The sequence below is a fragment of the Amblyraja radiata genome, chromosome 28, assembly GCF_010909765.2.
Source record: "Amblyraja radiata isolate CabotCenter1 chromosome 28, sAmbRad1.1.pri, whole genome shotgun sequence".
Classification (NCBI taxonomy): domain Eukaryota; kingdom Metazoa; phylum Chordata; class Chondrichthyes; order Rajiformes; family Rajidae; genus Amblyraja; species Amblyraja radiata.
The window spans coordinates 29,148,884-29,163,913 of record NC_045983.1 but is presented as its reverse complement, the minus strand read 5'-3'; the positions used below and the strand labels follow the sequence as shown (position 1 = coordinate 29,163,913).

Sequence of the window (15,030 nt, the reverse complement as noted above, 5' to 3'; positions counted from 1 at the left end):
TGTTCCAGTGTCTGTTCCATGCACACAGAAGACAGATAATCCTTGGCGAAGGAAATACGGCACATCTTGGTGCACAATACGTAACAGCATGCCATAATCTGAGACGGTGAATGGCCAACATGCACATATATACGCACACACTAATCGACATTAACTAACACTAAGAAATTAATATTGAATTGCTAAACTTGCTATTGTGTTGTACTGCCTCAATAAAGGGCTGTAGGCCGATTGCAAGTTTATGTACAGGGACATAGAAACATAGAAATTAGGTGCAGGAGTAGGCCATTCGGCCCTTCGAGCCTGCACCGCCATTCAATATGATCATGGCTGATCATCCAACTCAGTATCCCGTACCTGCCTTCTCTCCATACCCTCTGATCCCCTTAGCCACAAGGGCCACATCTAACTCCCTCTTAAATATAGTCAATGAACTGGCCTCGACTACCCTCTGTGGCAGGGAGTTCCAGAGATTCACCACTCTCTGTGTGAAAAAAGTTCTTCTCATCTCGGTTTTAAAGGATTTCCCCCTTATCCTTAAGCTGTGACCCCTTGTCCTGGACTTCCCCAACATCGGGAGCAATCTTCCTGCATCTAGCCTGTCCAACCCCTTAAGAATTTTGTAAGTTTCTATAAGATCCCCTCTCAATCTCCTAAATTCTAGAGAGTATAAACCAAGTCTATCCAGTCTTTCTTCATAAGACAGTCCTGACATCCCAGGAATCAGTCTGGTGAACCTTCTCTGCACTCCCTCTATGGCAATAATGTCCTTCCTCAGATTTGGAGACCAAAACTGTACGCAATACTCCAGGTGTACGCAATACTACATACCTATCCATACACTGTATACTTGTATTTATACTTATGCATTTCAAATATGTATGTCATGTTTTATACTTTGGCAATATAACAATGTTTTTTTATCATGCCAATAAAGTTTTTAAATTGAAAAATTGAATTGAATAGTCTTTAGACACAAAATGCCGGAATAACTCAATGTCGCATCTCTGGATAGAAGGAATGGGTGACGTTTCGGGTCGAGATAGTCTTACTGTGGCGCAATTACACTTTATCTGCGGGCCATTTCTCGAGTCCACCAATGCAATTCTGCACTCTGTATCTTCCCCTTTACTCTTTGTATTGTACTCGAACATGGGTTGATTGGATTTATGTATAGTATTAACTGATTTTGTGAGCAAACTAGCTATATTTCCACTGTACCCCAGTACACGTAACAACAATAAACCTTAACACAAACTGAAATTACTGGACAACAGTCCAGGGAAAGAATCAATGTTTATGAGTTGTGACCTTTCCTTAAATCAATGAAAGATCTGGCGTTTGGAGCAGCAACATCATAAGAACAGGATGACCAGAACAATGAGGCTGGTCTATCAGGTAAATACGTTTAATTATTTCTAACTGTGTAGTTCAGAAATATTGACAATAAGCCCAGTTTAGGATGGTATACCTGATGATAAGCACAATCACTATAGTATTGTGGGGTTACTTGGTTTGCTTTACTTCAATCAGATACGATCTTCTTTCAGCTGCAAGATCATCTCAAACAAAGTGTAGTTGAGTTGTTACTTTCATAGAGCACCAAGACATAAGCAGTGTAATAATATTTGCAATGTCAAACAGGAAAGAGCAAACTAAAATTTGCAATTCACTCCTTTCCAGGTGGTTGATCCACAACAGAACAGTAATTGAGACTAATGTAACCATCTTACAAGAGGAAAGACGAGAAATTATTGCATAATAAAGATGCATTTTCATTTGAAATCGCTTGGATTTTACTGAAATTTTACCAATCTGGCAGATTAAGGAAAACTACAGTCAAATGCTAGAAAAACTCATCTATCAAGATATGAGAAACACTGCTCTTCAAATAACAATTTTAATTTAAGCAAAATGTATGGACAAGCTCGGGTTAAACTTGCATCTGAAGGAGAACACTTTGAATTATGTAACCTACTCTTCACTATGTGAGAGAGTTCTGAATTAGGGCAGCAACTAAAGTCAAGTGGAGACTGGCACTGATTAGGAATTGGGGACGAGAAGGAATGTCCGTTCATGACAGTGTTCCTAATCTTGATCATTATCCATTACTTCCAACTGAAAGAATACAATAAGAGCCAAACATCTTCTTCTACTTCTGCCAAACATTGACCTTAGTAACAATCTACATGTATCCTTACAAGTCAGGGGTGGGGGAGAAAGTATGTCAGCGGAGGTTTAAGAGGGTCAGGTTCAGAATAAACTGGAAAATTCCAAAATGTTTCATACGTTGGCTATTTTGTTTAACAAGCTTAAAATTCTGTAGTGTATACATTTCAAAAAGAGTACAAATTGAAACAAGGCGAGACAAGGAACTGCAGATGCTGGTTTACAAAATAAGACCGTGCGCTACAGTGACACACCAGGTCGGGCAGCATCTCTAGAGAACATGGATAGGTGACATTTTAGGCCAAGGACCATTCTTGCAGCTGACTTTAAAGCTGGTTTGTGGAGCACGTAAAAAGGTGAAGAATGCAAATGCCCATTGAATACTGAAAAGTCAATACAAGAGTGGAAGAAACCTATTTTACTACAGTATTGTAATGAAATTGATTTCATAATTTATAGCTGCAGATGCAACAAGTTAAACTAGCTCAGTAACAGGTAAATTAAATTAGCACCATGGAGAAGCAATTTAATTGTCAAGGAAAATCTATTCAACTGTATTCTCATTTTATATCCCAAGGAATTCATCAGCTTCAAAGCAGTAGAGATTTGAAAGAAGCTAAAAGATGACATTACTCAATTTTAAATACTTTCTTTTTTACTGCGAGGCATTTGTATATTTAACCATTTTAAAATAAAACTAAAACATAACGGATATGCACATTAATAAATATTCTTTATTTGTAAATTCTGCACATTGCGCTTGTACATATTACATCCAAACATCATTTTAAATGGATGTCTATTGTAAAACCTTAAATCAGAAGTTTCATTTTTCACTGTACACATTTATTGGTAGAACATCTCTCGTCACTAGACGTTTGTATAATTCTCACAGTAAAGTGAAACATTGAGTGGGAGAGAGGAGAGGCATTAAAAGTATAAGTAAGCTTTTGCAGACATCTGGCCGAATACTGCACAAGCTCCAAGAAAGCAGATGAGCACAATATGCTCCCCACCACCAGCCTGGGAGAGAATGTTGAAAGGAAAATAAAAATAAACCACACCACCAACTATTCAAGGTAAAATTATGTAACAGAAACAAAAATCTAAATTTCTTAAGATTGAGAGAGAGAAGGCGCACTGGTCAGAGTGTGTTTGTGTAGAAAAGGGTGGCTTTTGGTTCAACCATCTTGCTAGTTTACACCAGCTGTTGTTAGCCAACCATTGCAGATACTGTAGTCATTAGAGCGACAGTACTTGTTAAATCTCTCTTTTAAGTGCTGACGGTATTGTTCTCGGTTGATGTAGAAAGATTGGTTATTTGTCATAAATGCCTGTATTTCATCTTGTGTAATGAAGATCTCTTCCTCTGAAGTACACTCAGATTCTTCCTGGAAAAAATAAACCAGCAAATTACAACAATGATTAACAATGCAAGGACTCGAGTACTTAATTAGAACGCAGCTATATTAGTAACAATTTGAAACAGTTAGTGGAGGCATTCGACAAGATTTAAAGTGATGACTGGACTGCAAAGTGATAGGATTTTGTACTTGCAGTTACAAAACTGCCCTGCTACAGATGGAAAAATGTGAGAATATCTATCTCAAAGGTGAAAGTGACAAGAAACGTGTAGCTCTCAGTTTTCAAACTTTCAATATGAAAAATGCCCTTCTGCAATAGCCCTCAGTGGCCCAAACAGCAGAGTTCAAAATTGGAACAATTAAAATAAATGTACAATAGACTCCAAATGCAGCTCTCAACAGTAGGAGCAATGTCCAAAAAACAAATGCACATTTTTAATTAAAGTGGCTGTGACTTCTGAGCAATGATTCATGGGCAGGGTGCCAAGGCAGACAGGTGTAGTTGGTGCACATAAAATAGCTTACATTTAACAGCTCAGGTCCTCAGATCTCAGACCTTTTGAAAGACAGCACCTGTGATAAAGACAGTAATCCTTCAGTACTACACTATGTAGCCAGGACTGTGCCCAAATCCCAGATTAGGATTTCAACCAGTGTTCTGATGCAAGATGTGCATCTTATCACCTACCCAAACTGATCTTAAAAGTCACGTGGTCCAATCGTCTTTACGAACATCACCAATAGTGGCAGGTTTTTTTGCAGAAAAATATCCCCAAACCTATACATCACAAGGTGTTGGCCAGAATTTGTACAACGCTATTAGCATTCCTCAAATGGTAATCAATTGAAAACCTACTGAGAGCAACTGAATCATGTAATTCAATGTTAGCAGATTGGCACCATCTAGTGCTGAATTGTTGCATTCATGAAAAAGTCAGTAAATGCAAAACATGGTTTTGAAGACCAAACTCAGAACCGCTAAAATACTGGCATCTACACCACTATCCTTTTTGGCCCAAGACAATAAAAAGTCCAGAGACATACCATGCGCACCAATGCCTTGCTTGTGTTCTTCCAAAACCACCTGATTCTGGACTTGGGCACATTTGCAAACCTAGCATGAACTGAGTGTACTTAGACATTACCATTGTGCTAGGACAATGGAACTCAAAAGAAAACATCCAATAGTTGGAACAACTTATTAAAGATAGCCCTGGCAATCAAACGTTAAATAACAGCTATAACTACATTAGCTTCCCAGTTATTTGATCAATAATGTCATTGTTCTAGACATATTCAGTTATATTTGCAATTATGATAAATTAAGTGCTACAACTAGATTAACACCCAGGTACGGGCTGGAAAATTAGCAACTACCTGGGCTAACATGCCATGAATGTTAAAAACCAAATTAAAAAAGGCTAAAAGACAACAATCTCCTCATCAACTGTCCTTCATCAGCATTTTAAGAATCACAACTGACCAAAGACCAATTGCTGTTGGCATACCAGCAATGTGGCTGGAAAAGCATGATGGGGGCTCAGGCTGTTCCGTGATTTATCTTCTGATCCCTCAATCTCAAATGTCAATGCTCCATGTTACATGATCCTTCCAGGAAAGTAGTAATAAGTTCAACACCATCTGTAACAGAACACATCCATCTACTCCTACTATTGGTCCACCAAAACTCCCGAGTACTTCAAGCGGTCTGCTATGCAACACTTTACCAATATACCTTTAACTGCACTATAAAGCTCTGCAACCTTTAACAACAAAGTAGTAACGCAATTGAAACATAATTATTACATTCCCTGCCATACAATAATCTGACGCACATACGCTGTTACTCAAGTCACTGGGTCAGAACACAAGTCTTCTACCAAACACAGAAAAGCACTAGGAGCACTAAATTTAATAGAAACATAGAAACATAGAAATTAGGTGCAGGAGTAGGCCATTCGGCCCTTCGAGCCTGCACCGCCATTCAATATGATCATGGCTGATCATCCAACTCAGTATCCCATCCCTGCTTTCTCTCCATATCCCCTGATCCCTTTAGCCACAGGGCCACATCTAACTCCCCCTTAAATATAGCCAATGAACTGGCCTCGACTACCCTCTGTGGCAGAGAGTTCCAGAGATTCACCACTCTCTGTGTGAAAAAAGTTCTTCTCATCTCGGTTTTAAAGGATTTCCCCCTTATCCTTAAGCTGTGACCCCTTGTCCTGGACTTCCCCAACATCGGGAGCAATCTTCCTGCATCTAGCCTGTCCAACCCCTTAAGAAAATTTTGTAAGTTTCTATAAGATCCCCTCTCAATCTCCTAAATTTAATAGAAACCTTATGAATCATAACACAACTTGGCGAGTTGGCCGCCAGCCAATAGTTATTTTCTTCCTAAACACATCACCAGTTTCAGATTTATAATCCCATCTATGTTGGCAAAGCTGCCATGTGGCACCAAACAATGGCATGTGTACTGATTTTAACTATTTTAAGGCAATGCTCTAAAGGACCTACAGGATAACTGTAAAATAAATGTGCATATTGTTTTATTTCAATTGAATATGTTTAGGGTTATTAACTAATCTCATTTAAGAAAAGGTTGTATTACTTAATACCTTCATGTGATTTTGCTAAAGGTTTTGACCTATTGATATGCACCATTAAGCAACTGAATGTGTGGTCTAACAGTCAGATTTCAAAGCTTAACAGACAAAAAATATTTTTAACCATTTCAATTACATTTGTACACAAATAAAACAATGTGAATGACCAGTCTCATACTTACAAGTAATTCCTTTAAGGTTTTTGTGCCTCTTCCCCAGTCAGGCATTGACTGGGGAAGAGGAATTTGTGAAGACTGTGAAAAGCGTTTTTCCGACAGAATCTGCGTTACCCATACTGGCTGTTGACCACCTTTCTCTAATGAGTTACAACGATCTTTGGTTTTATCATGGTGGAACTCATTGTGAAAAGCATTACCCAAATTTTCTTGTGCACTCAGATTTATGTTACACTCGCCAGCATTTTCACCCTAAAAAGAAACAGAATAACATTTTAAATGCTTAAATTTCTAATTGCTTTTAATTTTAATCTTTATGCCCAAAATGGAAAATTCAAGGCTAATTAAGTAAAGGCAAATTCAATCAAGCAATTTTATCCAGTTATCACAGAGGTTAAGACAATAAAACCATGTGCTTCAGGTGATGCAGTCAATCAGTACCTCAAAAGACAGGAATTTTTCAGTAACCTGTCTATGTCAGTGAAAATAGGTGCTCTCATCTTTCGCTGTTTGTTTTTAGTCGTGTTGGTCACGACTCTCTAAGAACTCATCCAGACATTTTAAATGCAGTGAAGGATTCAGCCTCTACAACCTTGATAGGCAATGTGATCTGGACCTCTTCCGCTAATTGGCTGAAAATATCCTTCAATCCTTGTAAATCTATGCCTGGTTTTGACCTTGTTTAACAGAAATAGATCCTTGACAGAAATGCCACCTAGATCCCTCAAGTTTATCGTATACCTCTCACTTTTTAAATCCCAGCAATTCTCCCCCCCCCCCCCCCCCCCCCCCGTCCCGTCCCGGGCACCATAATGTTTGGGACACATGGCTTCACAGGTGTTTGTAATTGCTCAGGTGAGTTTAAATGCTTTCTTAATGCAGGTATAAGAGAGCTCTCAGCACCTAGTCTTTCCTCCAGTCTTTCCAACACCTTTGGAAACTTTTATTGCTGTTTATCAACATGAGGACCAATGTTGTGCCAATGAAAGTCAAAGAAGCCATTATGAGACTGAGAAACAAGAATAAAACTGTTAGAGACAGCAGCCAAACCGTAGGCATACCAAAATCAACTGTTTGGAACATCATTAAGAAAGAGAGCACTGGTGAGCTTACTAATCGCCAAGGGACTGGCAGGCCAAGCAAGACCTCCACAGCTGATGACAGAAGAATTCTCTCTATAATAAAGAAAAATCCCCAAACACCTGTCCGACAGATCAGATCAAAGTTTTACTTCCAAATAAATAAATGATGGTCTTTGTCCCAAACATTATGGAGGGCACTGTATGTAACATACAATTCTAGAATGATAAACATTTGTAGATAGTGTACAAACTCTGGGCATTTTAGAACATTTGAAAGTAATTAGGGCAGATATCACAAATTTGCCTACTCTTGTTAGTTGTACTGAAATTCAAATGCAGTAGTCCTATTTTAAAAAGAAATGGGCAAGAATTTGAAATTAAATATTTAAAGTGTATTCACTGGAATTTAGAAGGATGAGAGAGGATATTATAGAAACATATAAAATTCTTAAAGGATTGGACAGGCTAGAGGCAGGAAAATTGTTCCAGATGTTGGTGGAGTTCAGAACCAGGGTTCACAGTTAAAGTATAAGGGGTAGGCCATTTAGGACTATGACGAGGAAAACATTTTCACCCAGAGAGTTGTGAATCTGTGGAATTCTCTGCCACAGAAAGCAGTGGTCCAATTCACTGGATGTCTTCAAGAGAGTTAGATTTAGCTCTAAGGGCTAAAGGAATCAAGGGATATGGGGGAAAAAGCTGGAACGAGGTACTGATCTTAGATGATCAGCCTACTCCTGCGCGCACACACACACACACACACACATATATATATATAGATATAGATATAGATATATATACACATATATAGATATCTAACCAAAGGAATTGTTAAAAAACCCAAAACTTACAGCACATTTTACACCTTTGCCTTTCTTCTTCTTTTTCTTGTTTTTGCCTTTTGTGTTCTCTTCAGCAACATTAGCCCAGCATTCCACGCAACTGTCTACACCATCTTCCTCTTTATCCTCCACACAGTGATGTACACAAGTGTCATCTCCTGAAAAGAGTGCAAGCATATTAATTTATTTTCCATCAATCTCAAAATAATACCAGGCTGGCTTTTATGAACAGTACATCTTTCTACCATCTCAGAAATGGCTGGCTGCATATTAAAATATGCATGTCAAATTTAATTCAGCTTTATAACATCTACACCACAAATTGAGATGTATCATAAACTACAGAGCAGATGCCACAATGCAATTTTCAACATAACTCTGAAATTTAAAAACTTTGGTTTAAAGCACGGGGTTAATTTCTGAGATACCATCCCCATGGACCAATTTTCATTTAAACAATATTCAAGGCAACCAAGATGATGCTCTCACGAAACAATTTTGTTAAGTACTTACCTGGTTCATCATGATTGCAGATACCTTCAGTGCAAGCTACATCTGAACCTTCTCGAGAACCAGTCTCACTACCCTCCATGCTTGATGAGTAGCCACAATCACTGCCATTACAGTGTGGAGACAAACCTGAGTGCGGAAGGGAGGAAATACATCACCGGAAACTTCAATGCACCTTGGATCAGCATATCACTATTAACGTAATTTTACAATTTTAAGTCACTTTATTAATTAATACATTATTGTTTATTTAATGACTTGTCGTAACTATCGTGTGTTACTGGTCATTTTAAGTTAAAGCTTTTTTATAAAATTGTTGTAACTAATTAACTAAAATCAATATTTCAAGTCAATACACGTGTTAAATGTGATAGCTTTAGCTTGAGATATTGCTCAATTTTTTTAAACAGTAATGTGGATAATTGCACCTTTGGTGGACAACTGCCCTACAGGCAGGAGGCAGTTGAATAGAAACCAAGCAATAACAATCTTTGATCATTGGCAATCAGGACTGAACACTCCACTCCAATTGGCAAAAGAATCAAAGGAAATTGATGACCTTGGAAAAAGATTACGTTGGGTGGCTATATGGAAATAAATATGGAGGGTAATTGGACGTGTAATTGCTCTGCCAGAAGCTGACATGGAACACGAGACAAATGGTCACTTTGTAGCATAGGATATGGACATCATGGATAATTTTCCATAACCGAGGAACAACTTTTCATTGAATGGCAAACATTGACAGGGGGAAAATGTTTGAAGAGCAATATCTCAAACCAGCACCAAAGCTCAGGAGATCCGAGGGATACGTTTTTCAACATAGAGGATGGTAAATATCTGGAGCAAGCAACCAAATGATAGTGGAGGCTGCAACAATTACATAATTTAGGAGGCATTTGGACTGGCACTAGGATAGGAAAGGTGTAGAGGCATAAGAGCAGGCAAATGGGATTTGGGTAGATGGGTACTTATCCCTCTGCACCTTCCCTTTCCAATCATGCTGAATTAGGTCTGGTGAACAGGATACATCAACACACCTGACACCACTCTCGAAATGAGCACTATTCTATTCAGAGAATGTACTTGTTCTCTTTTCCAACCATCCCCTCCCAATCCTACTCCCCCCCTGCCCCGTGATTTGTGAATGCCACTAAAGCAATATTTTCTAACCCAAAATGCCAACACACAACTAGCATCTCCCGAAAACAGTGTGTTCCAAATCTACCACTATGGATGGATTTTATAACATGAAGCTTTGTCTCAAAACTACAAACATTGAGAGCAACGGTGTTTCTACCTTTCTTTGTTTTAGGTGATCCCAGTAGATTTTCACTGCCAGGGCACGTGCACGAAGTACTTTCATTTGTAACGATCACCTCAACTCTACCATTAGGATCCTCTGTGCTGCCGCAATCTTTACAGCTACTCTCTATGGATTCTGACACAGTCTGGAAAGGCATTACATATAGAATCCAATTAAGAAATTGCACCAAAACATTTTTCATTACTCCATCGAGAGTAGAGGTCTCAATGGATTGCAGAGTAAAAAGGAGAGCCACAAAATCTATACAACCACAGTCTGTAATTTCAACATCTGTTATACGGTTCATATGAAACCTTTAAAGATTATTGATGACCAGAGAGACCAAAGTTACGCAATATGAACTTTAGGAAGGTTACTCGTGATAAAGGTTACTCGTGATACTCGCACTGTGGCTGACACCGGCACCAAGTAAACACAATGGATGTGGTGCTCAAGTATTTTGAAACATTTTTGACATAGTTTTAAACAAAAATCTGGAAGATTAAAAATATAAATTGGGGCAAAAACAGCAAATGGTTTAAAAAGAATTAATAAGGAAGAATTAGTTAATGTTTTCAACAACTGGAAGTAGATAGCACAACCGCTCAGTGTTCTGCTCTAGGCGGAGATACCGTGTGCACTGTGATTTAGATATATTAAGTGGATATATTCCTAAATTTGTAGCCAGGTTTAAGGTATGAGACAGGAAATTGATATAAAGAACCGGACAAGAACGGCAGATGGAATTCAAGGTGGATTCAATTTCATAAAACAGTTTTCATGGCAAATTGATCTTTAAAAATCAAACCCGTAGTGTTTCATGGAACAATGCACGGAAACCAACAAATGCGACAGTGAAAGCAAAGCTCCAAGACTAAACTGGGGCAATTAATTGAGGGAACGTGGGAGTGAACACAAATTTATCAGGACACAGTTTTCTTTGAGAAATAGAAACAAGGAGATCTAAGTGCTTGATGGTTATTCTGGACTCAGCAGGCCGAGAATAGTGTCTTCGCAATATGACAATGAGAATTTATATTGCATATATGGTGACATTCTTCTTTACCATATCCAATGTATGCTAGCATATATTTAAAATGTCAAAGTAATGAGGCAGAGTAACTGAAAATGACAAGTTCCAGCAGTTGAGGGATTGAAAACAAAGTTCACTGATAAAAGATTAAGTTGCAACTTGGAGAAATTTTAGAGTTGCAAAACTGTAGAATACATCAACAATTCTATTGTTTGAAACAGGAAGCAAACTCAACATTAAAGTTGCGATCAGTTGGCAGTAAAAGGAATTTACCGACATAGTAAAACATAATCAAATTAGGATCACCACTTGTACAAATATTAAGAAATTGAGCAAAAGAGTGTTTAGTCTGTTGTCATTTCAAAGCAATTCTGTGTATTACAATCTAATCACTGAAGTGTCTGGAGATTATAGTGAACATGCAACCTGAATTAGTCAAGTACAACACGTCTTGCAGCCATTATCAGAAGGAATGACAGTCATTATATTTTGAATGATATTCCCATCCTTGCCCCTGGCTCATTGCTAAAACATGTGTTGCCCTTAATGCATTCTGGTAGTATATTGCAGTGCAAAGTGGGAAAATGTGGTTAATGATTCCACCGAAATCAACCTGACCACTGCCCATTGGGAAAGAGGGGAAGGGAGAAGTGTGCAATACAGATAACATAATTTTGTGCAAATCCCCCCAAAAAAACACCAATGGCCATGAGAAAAAGATTGGAAGACCTGGAAATTGGGAAATCTGTTCCCCATTGGCTAACACATTTCATTACTGAACCAAACAAAGTTGATGACTTTAAACAGGAGTTTCTATAACATACGCTTTTATCAGTGGACAGGAGAAAATTTCCCTAGCTGTGGACTGCTACCTGCAGTTTGTGCAAGTTGGTTCTTGAATCAGTTTTTTTTTTTTAAATAGAACATTTTTTCCACCTACCTCCTCTTGGGCTTTAGTGTCTGCTGGACTTTGAAGAGTAGATATTTCACAGGCACATTTGTTTTTACGCCTGTTCTTTCTTTTTTGGCGTTTCTTCTCTTGTTTGAGTTCTCTAACTCTCTCTTCTTCTGAGAGCTCCTCACATAGTTGCTCCAGTCGGCTAATACCTTGCACTTTTTCAATTGCCATCTGCAGAGTTATTAAAAAAAAATAAACATTTAGCTGAATTCAAAACATGATTTTTTGAAAAACAGATGTGTTATTACTTTAAATGCTTATAAAATTCCAATTATTTGAATATGGGGGAATTTTATTATAAACATTTTAAAGAAAGAATTAGGACCAACTAGGATTAACTACTTACAAGTAATCAAACCACAAAAAGCGGGCATGTTACAATTACTATTCAGCTTAAAGTGCAAGTGGATAGAAATAGATCAACCTTAACTGCAATGTTGCTTCTACAATAAACTGGTCAAAGCGTGCACGTGAATTCAGGTTACACAGAATAGTTTGCAGGTAATGACGAGTGATAATAATATTTAAAATAAAATATGAAACACTGTGCAAATTACATCAAAAATGCAGGCCTTGCAGAAGGATTAGACAACACAATAAATGCAAGAATTATTAATATATCTGGATCACAAAATTATTTAGACACCAAATTAGTATTTATCCAGCTTATGTACTCAGTCAATAGTTTCAGAAATGTTCTTACATTTTTACCTCCCCAAACTAATGTATAAGTTTAACATGAGTAAAAGATGAAAAGAAGAACCTGACACTTGTGACTTTGCTGTTGCTGCTCCAAAGACACCAATGAGACTGAACCAAGATGACATGTTCTAATTCCTCTCCCGTACCAGTTGATGCCTAGTTTCGAGTTTAAAACTTCCAGCAAGTCATCTTAACACATTCAATAAATTGTTTCAAAAAAGGAAATGGAGAATGACAAGCTGATATGGAATAAAGAATTATTTTAATCATAAAACATTCAGCCCTACTAAGAACATTTATAAATTGTTCAACCACATTTTAAGTTTTGTACCTCAAAACTTTTTCGCAGTGCATCAATACCAAGATAGAACAACATCTGCCATGTCTGTTCTTCAGCTCTCAACTTCTGCCAAATTCTGTGCAGGCGTTCATACAGATGAATACCAAGGCAGGTGAGAACCTCCTCTTGTGCAATGTCTATAGTCTTTGCATGTCTCTCCCTCCGTCTAGAAGCAATAATAGTGGTTAGGCTATTTCATATTGTCATCCAAACTGCAGAGTAATAACAGCAATTTTTGAAAGAACAGTAGTAGTACAATTATTTAAACAGAAAATTTGCTTGGGCAGATATCTGTCTTGTACTATCTATATAGCCTGCAACACTATTTCGACTGTCCCCAGGTAAAGAACTGGTTCCATTTTTACAGACGTCTGTAAGTCGGCAAGTGCAACAAAAAAAACAATCACTATATAATAATCACACCTCCACAATATTGTAATGAGTGCCGTAAAAAGCACACAATTTACTATAATGGGAGCTTGTTTGTATGCATGGATGTCTATAATACAGATGTTAATAACCCAGGGACTGTGCATTTCTTTCGACATGGGGGACCAAATGGTTCATCAGGTCTTTCAGAGCAATCCCCTTCCCTCATTTATTTTCCCTGTAGGTTCCGCCCAAACCATCAACATCTCCCAATTCTCCTGCCACACCCAAAAAGGTAATAAACAGCAGACAATTAACCCAGCTAGAACATTGTTTTGGGATATGGGAGGAAATGGTGGTTACATGGAGAAGGGTGTCATTTTTGTAGTATTTAACCAATGTTCAGGATTAAACCTGGATCGCAGCCCACTATCCAGGAACCTCTTCTTATTGCCAACACATCAAGAGAGATACACAGCCCATTTTATGTGCCTCCTCAATTGTGTCATGTGAAATGGGCTGGGTATAAGTGAGCAAGGACTAGATTTTCCAGATCTGCACTGCATCATTTTTTAGATAATGTAACTGAGCCATTTTGCTTTCCAGCCAATTCCAGATTTATGTATAAACACTGCTGTAATTTCTACATGGTGAAACCAAAATGTATAAAAATGGCGTTTAATAATGTCTGACAATGTGCACTTTAACCACATGTGGGGTTTTTTCTATTACAAATCTCAAATTGTAGAGTACAGAGGTAAATAAATAAATTATGGGTCTTTGTCCCAAATATTATGGAGGGCACTATAAGAGACAACCTTCTCCCAGGCCTTAAGTGCAGATGTGGCAACTTAGGACAGAAGCCCAAATTCGATTTCGGATTGATAAGGTTACAAATACTGCAAAGCTTAAAACATTCAATTTAACACAATTTCACACTTGCATCATGCAACGGGAAAATACTTTTAAAAGCAACCAAAATCGCTAGATGGCCCACTCTAGCAAATTACATACTCATACCCTCCTGCGAACTCTGGCTCGGCACGGCCCAAAAGATGTGCAATGAAGTCTGTCTCACAGCATACATGGATGTGCCGTTCATGGGGACAACAACGAAGTCCCTCGTACAGAGCTGCACAGTAGCCTTTTTCCTTGCTGCAATCCAATTCCCCAATCAGAATGTTGTAGGCTCGCAGCACTTTATTTTTGCAATCTGTACAAAACCTGTAAAAATAATTGAATAATTATAAATCCAAGTCATTGATTGTCAATGCGAAGTAAATACTGAGACCTTTCAGCACTGTTAACATCCAATTTATTTCAACAACTCATTCTGCACTAAATTTGCATAGCACCTTAGCATTACAACAAACCTGTGTTTCCGTAGATAAGTCTCCAGCGTTTCCAGAAGACAACTGGAGTCTATTAATACTACTTCATCCCTACATTCCTGTGACATCAGCTCCCACACATCCATCCAGCAGCCCCTATTAACAAAAACAAAAACAACATGACGCTGATTTCTGGCAAACAACATTATCATTTGCAAAAAGCATCTGGACAAATTAAA

The 15,030-nt window shown here is 38.0% G+C and overlaps 1 protein-coding gene across 3 annotated transcripts in view; it reads right to left on the bottom strand.

The window, feature by feature from the left end:
• Positions 1 to 2,883: 2,883 nt before the first annotated feature.
• ggnbp2 (gametogenetin binding protein 2) overlaps positions 2,884 to 15,030 on the bottom strand; it is a 44,775-nt gene continuing 32,628 nt past the window's right edge. Inside the window, exons 5-13 of one of the 3 annotated variants that reach the window (XM_033046174.1) lie at positions 14,834 to 14,947; positions 14,475 to 14,684; positions 13,083 to 13,257; positions 12,032 to 12,220; positions 10,053 to 10,203; positions 8,756 to 8,881; positions 8,252 to 8,400; positions 6,325 to 6,570; positions 2,884 to 3,560 (exon numbers count right to left, since the gene is read on the bottom strand). In XM_033046174.1, coding sequence (XP_032902065.1) covers positions 3,363 to 3,560; positions 6,325 to 6,570; positions 8,252 to 8,400; positions 8,756 to 8,881; positions 10,053 to 10,203; positions 12,032 to 12,220; positions 13,083 to 13,257; positions 14,475 to 14,684; positions 14,834 to 14,947 — 1,558 coding nt within the window. In that variant the 3' untranslated portion in view covers positions 2,884 to 3,362. The remainder of the gene's footprint in view (positions 3,561 to 6,324; positions 6,571 to 8,251; positions 8,401 to 8,755; positions 8,882 to 10,052; positions 10,204 to 12,031; positions 12,221 to 13,082; positions 13,258 to 14,474; positions 14,685 to 14,833; positions 14,948 to 15,030) is intronic. The other 2 variants (XM_033046176.1, XM_033046177.1) reach the window with 2 other exon arrangements.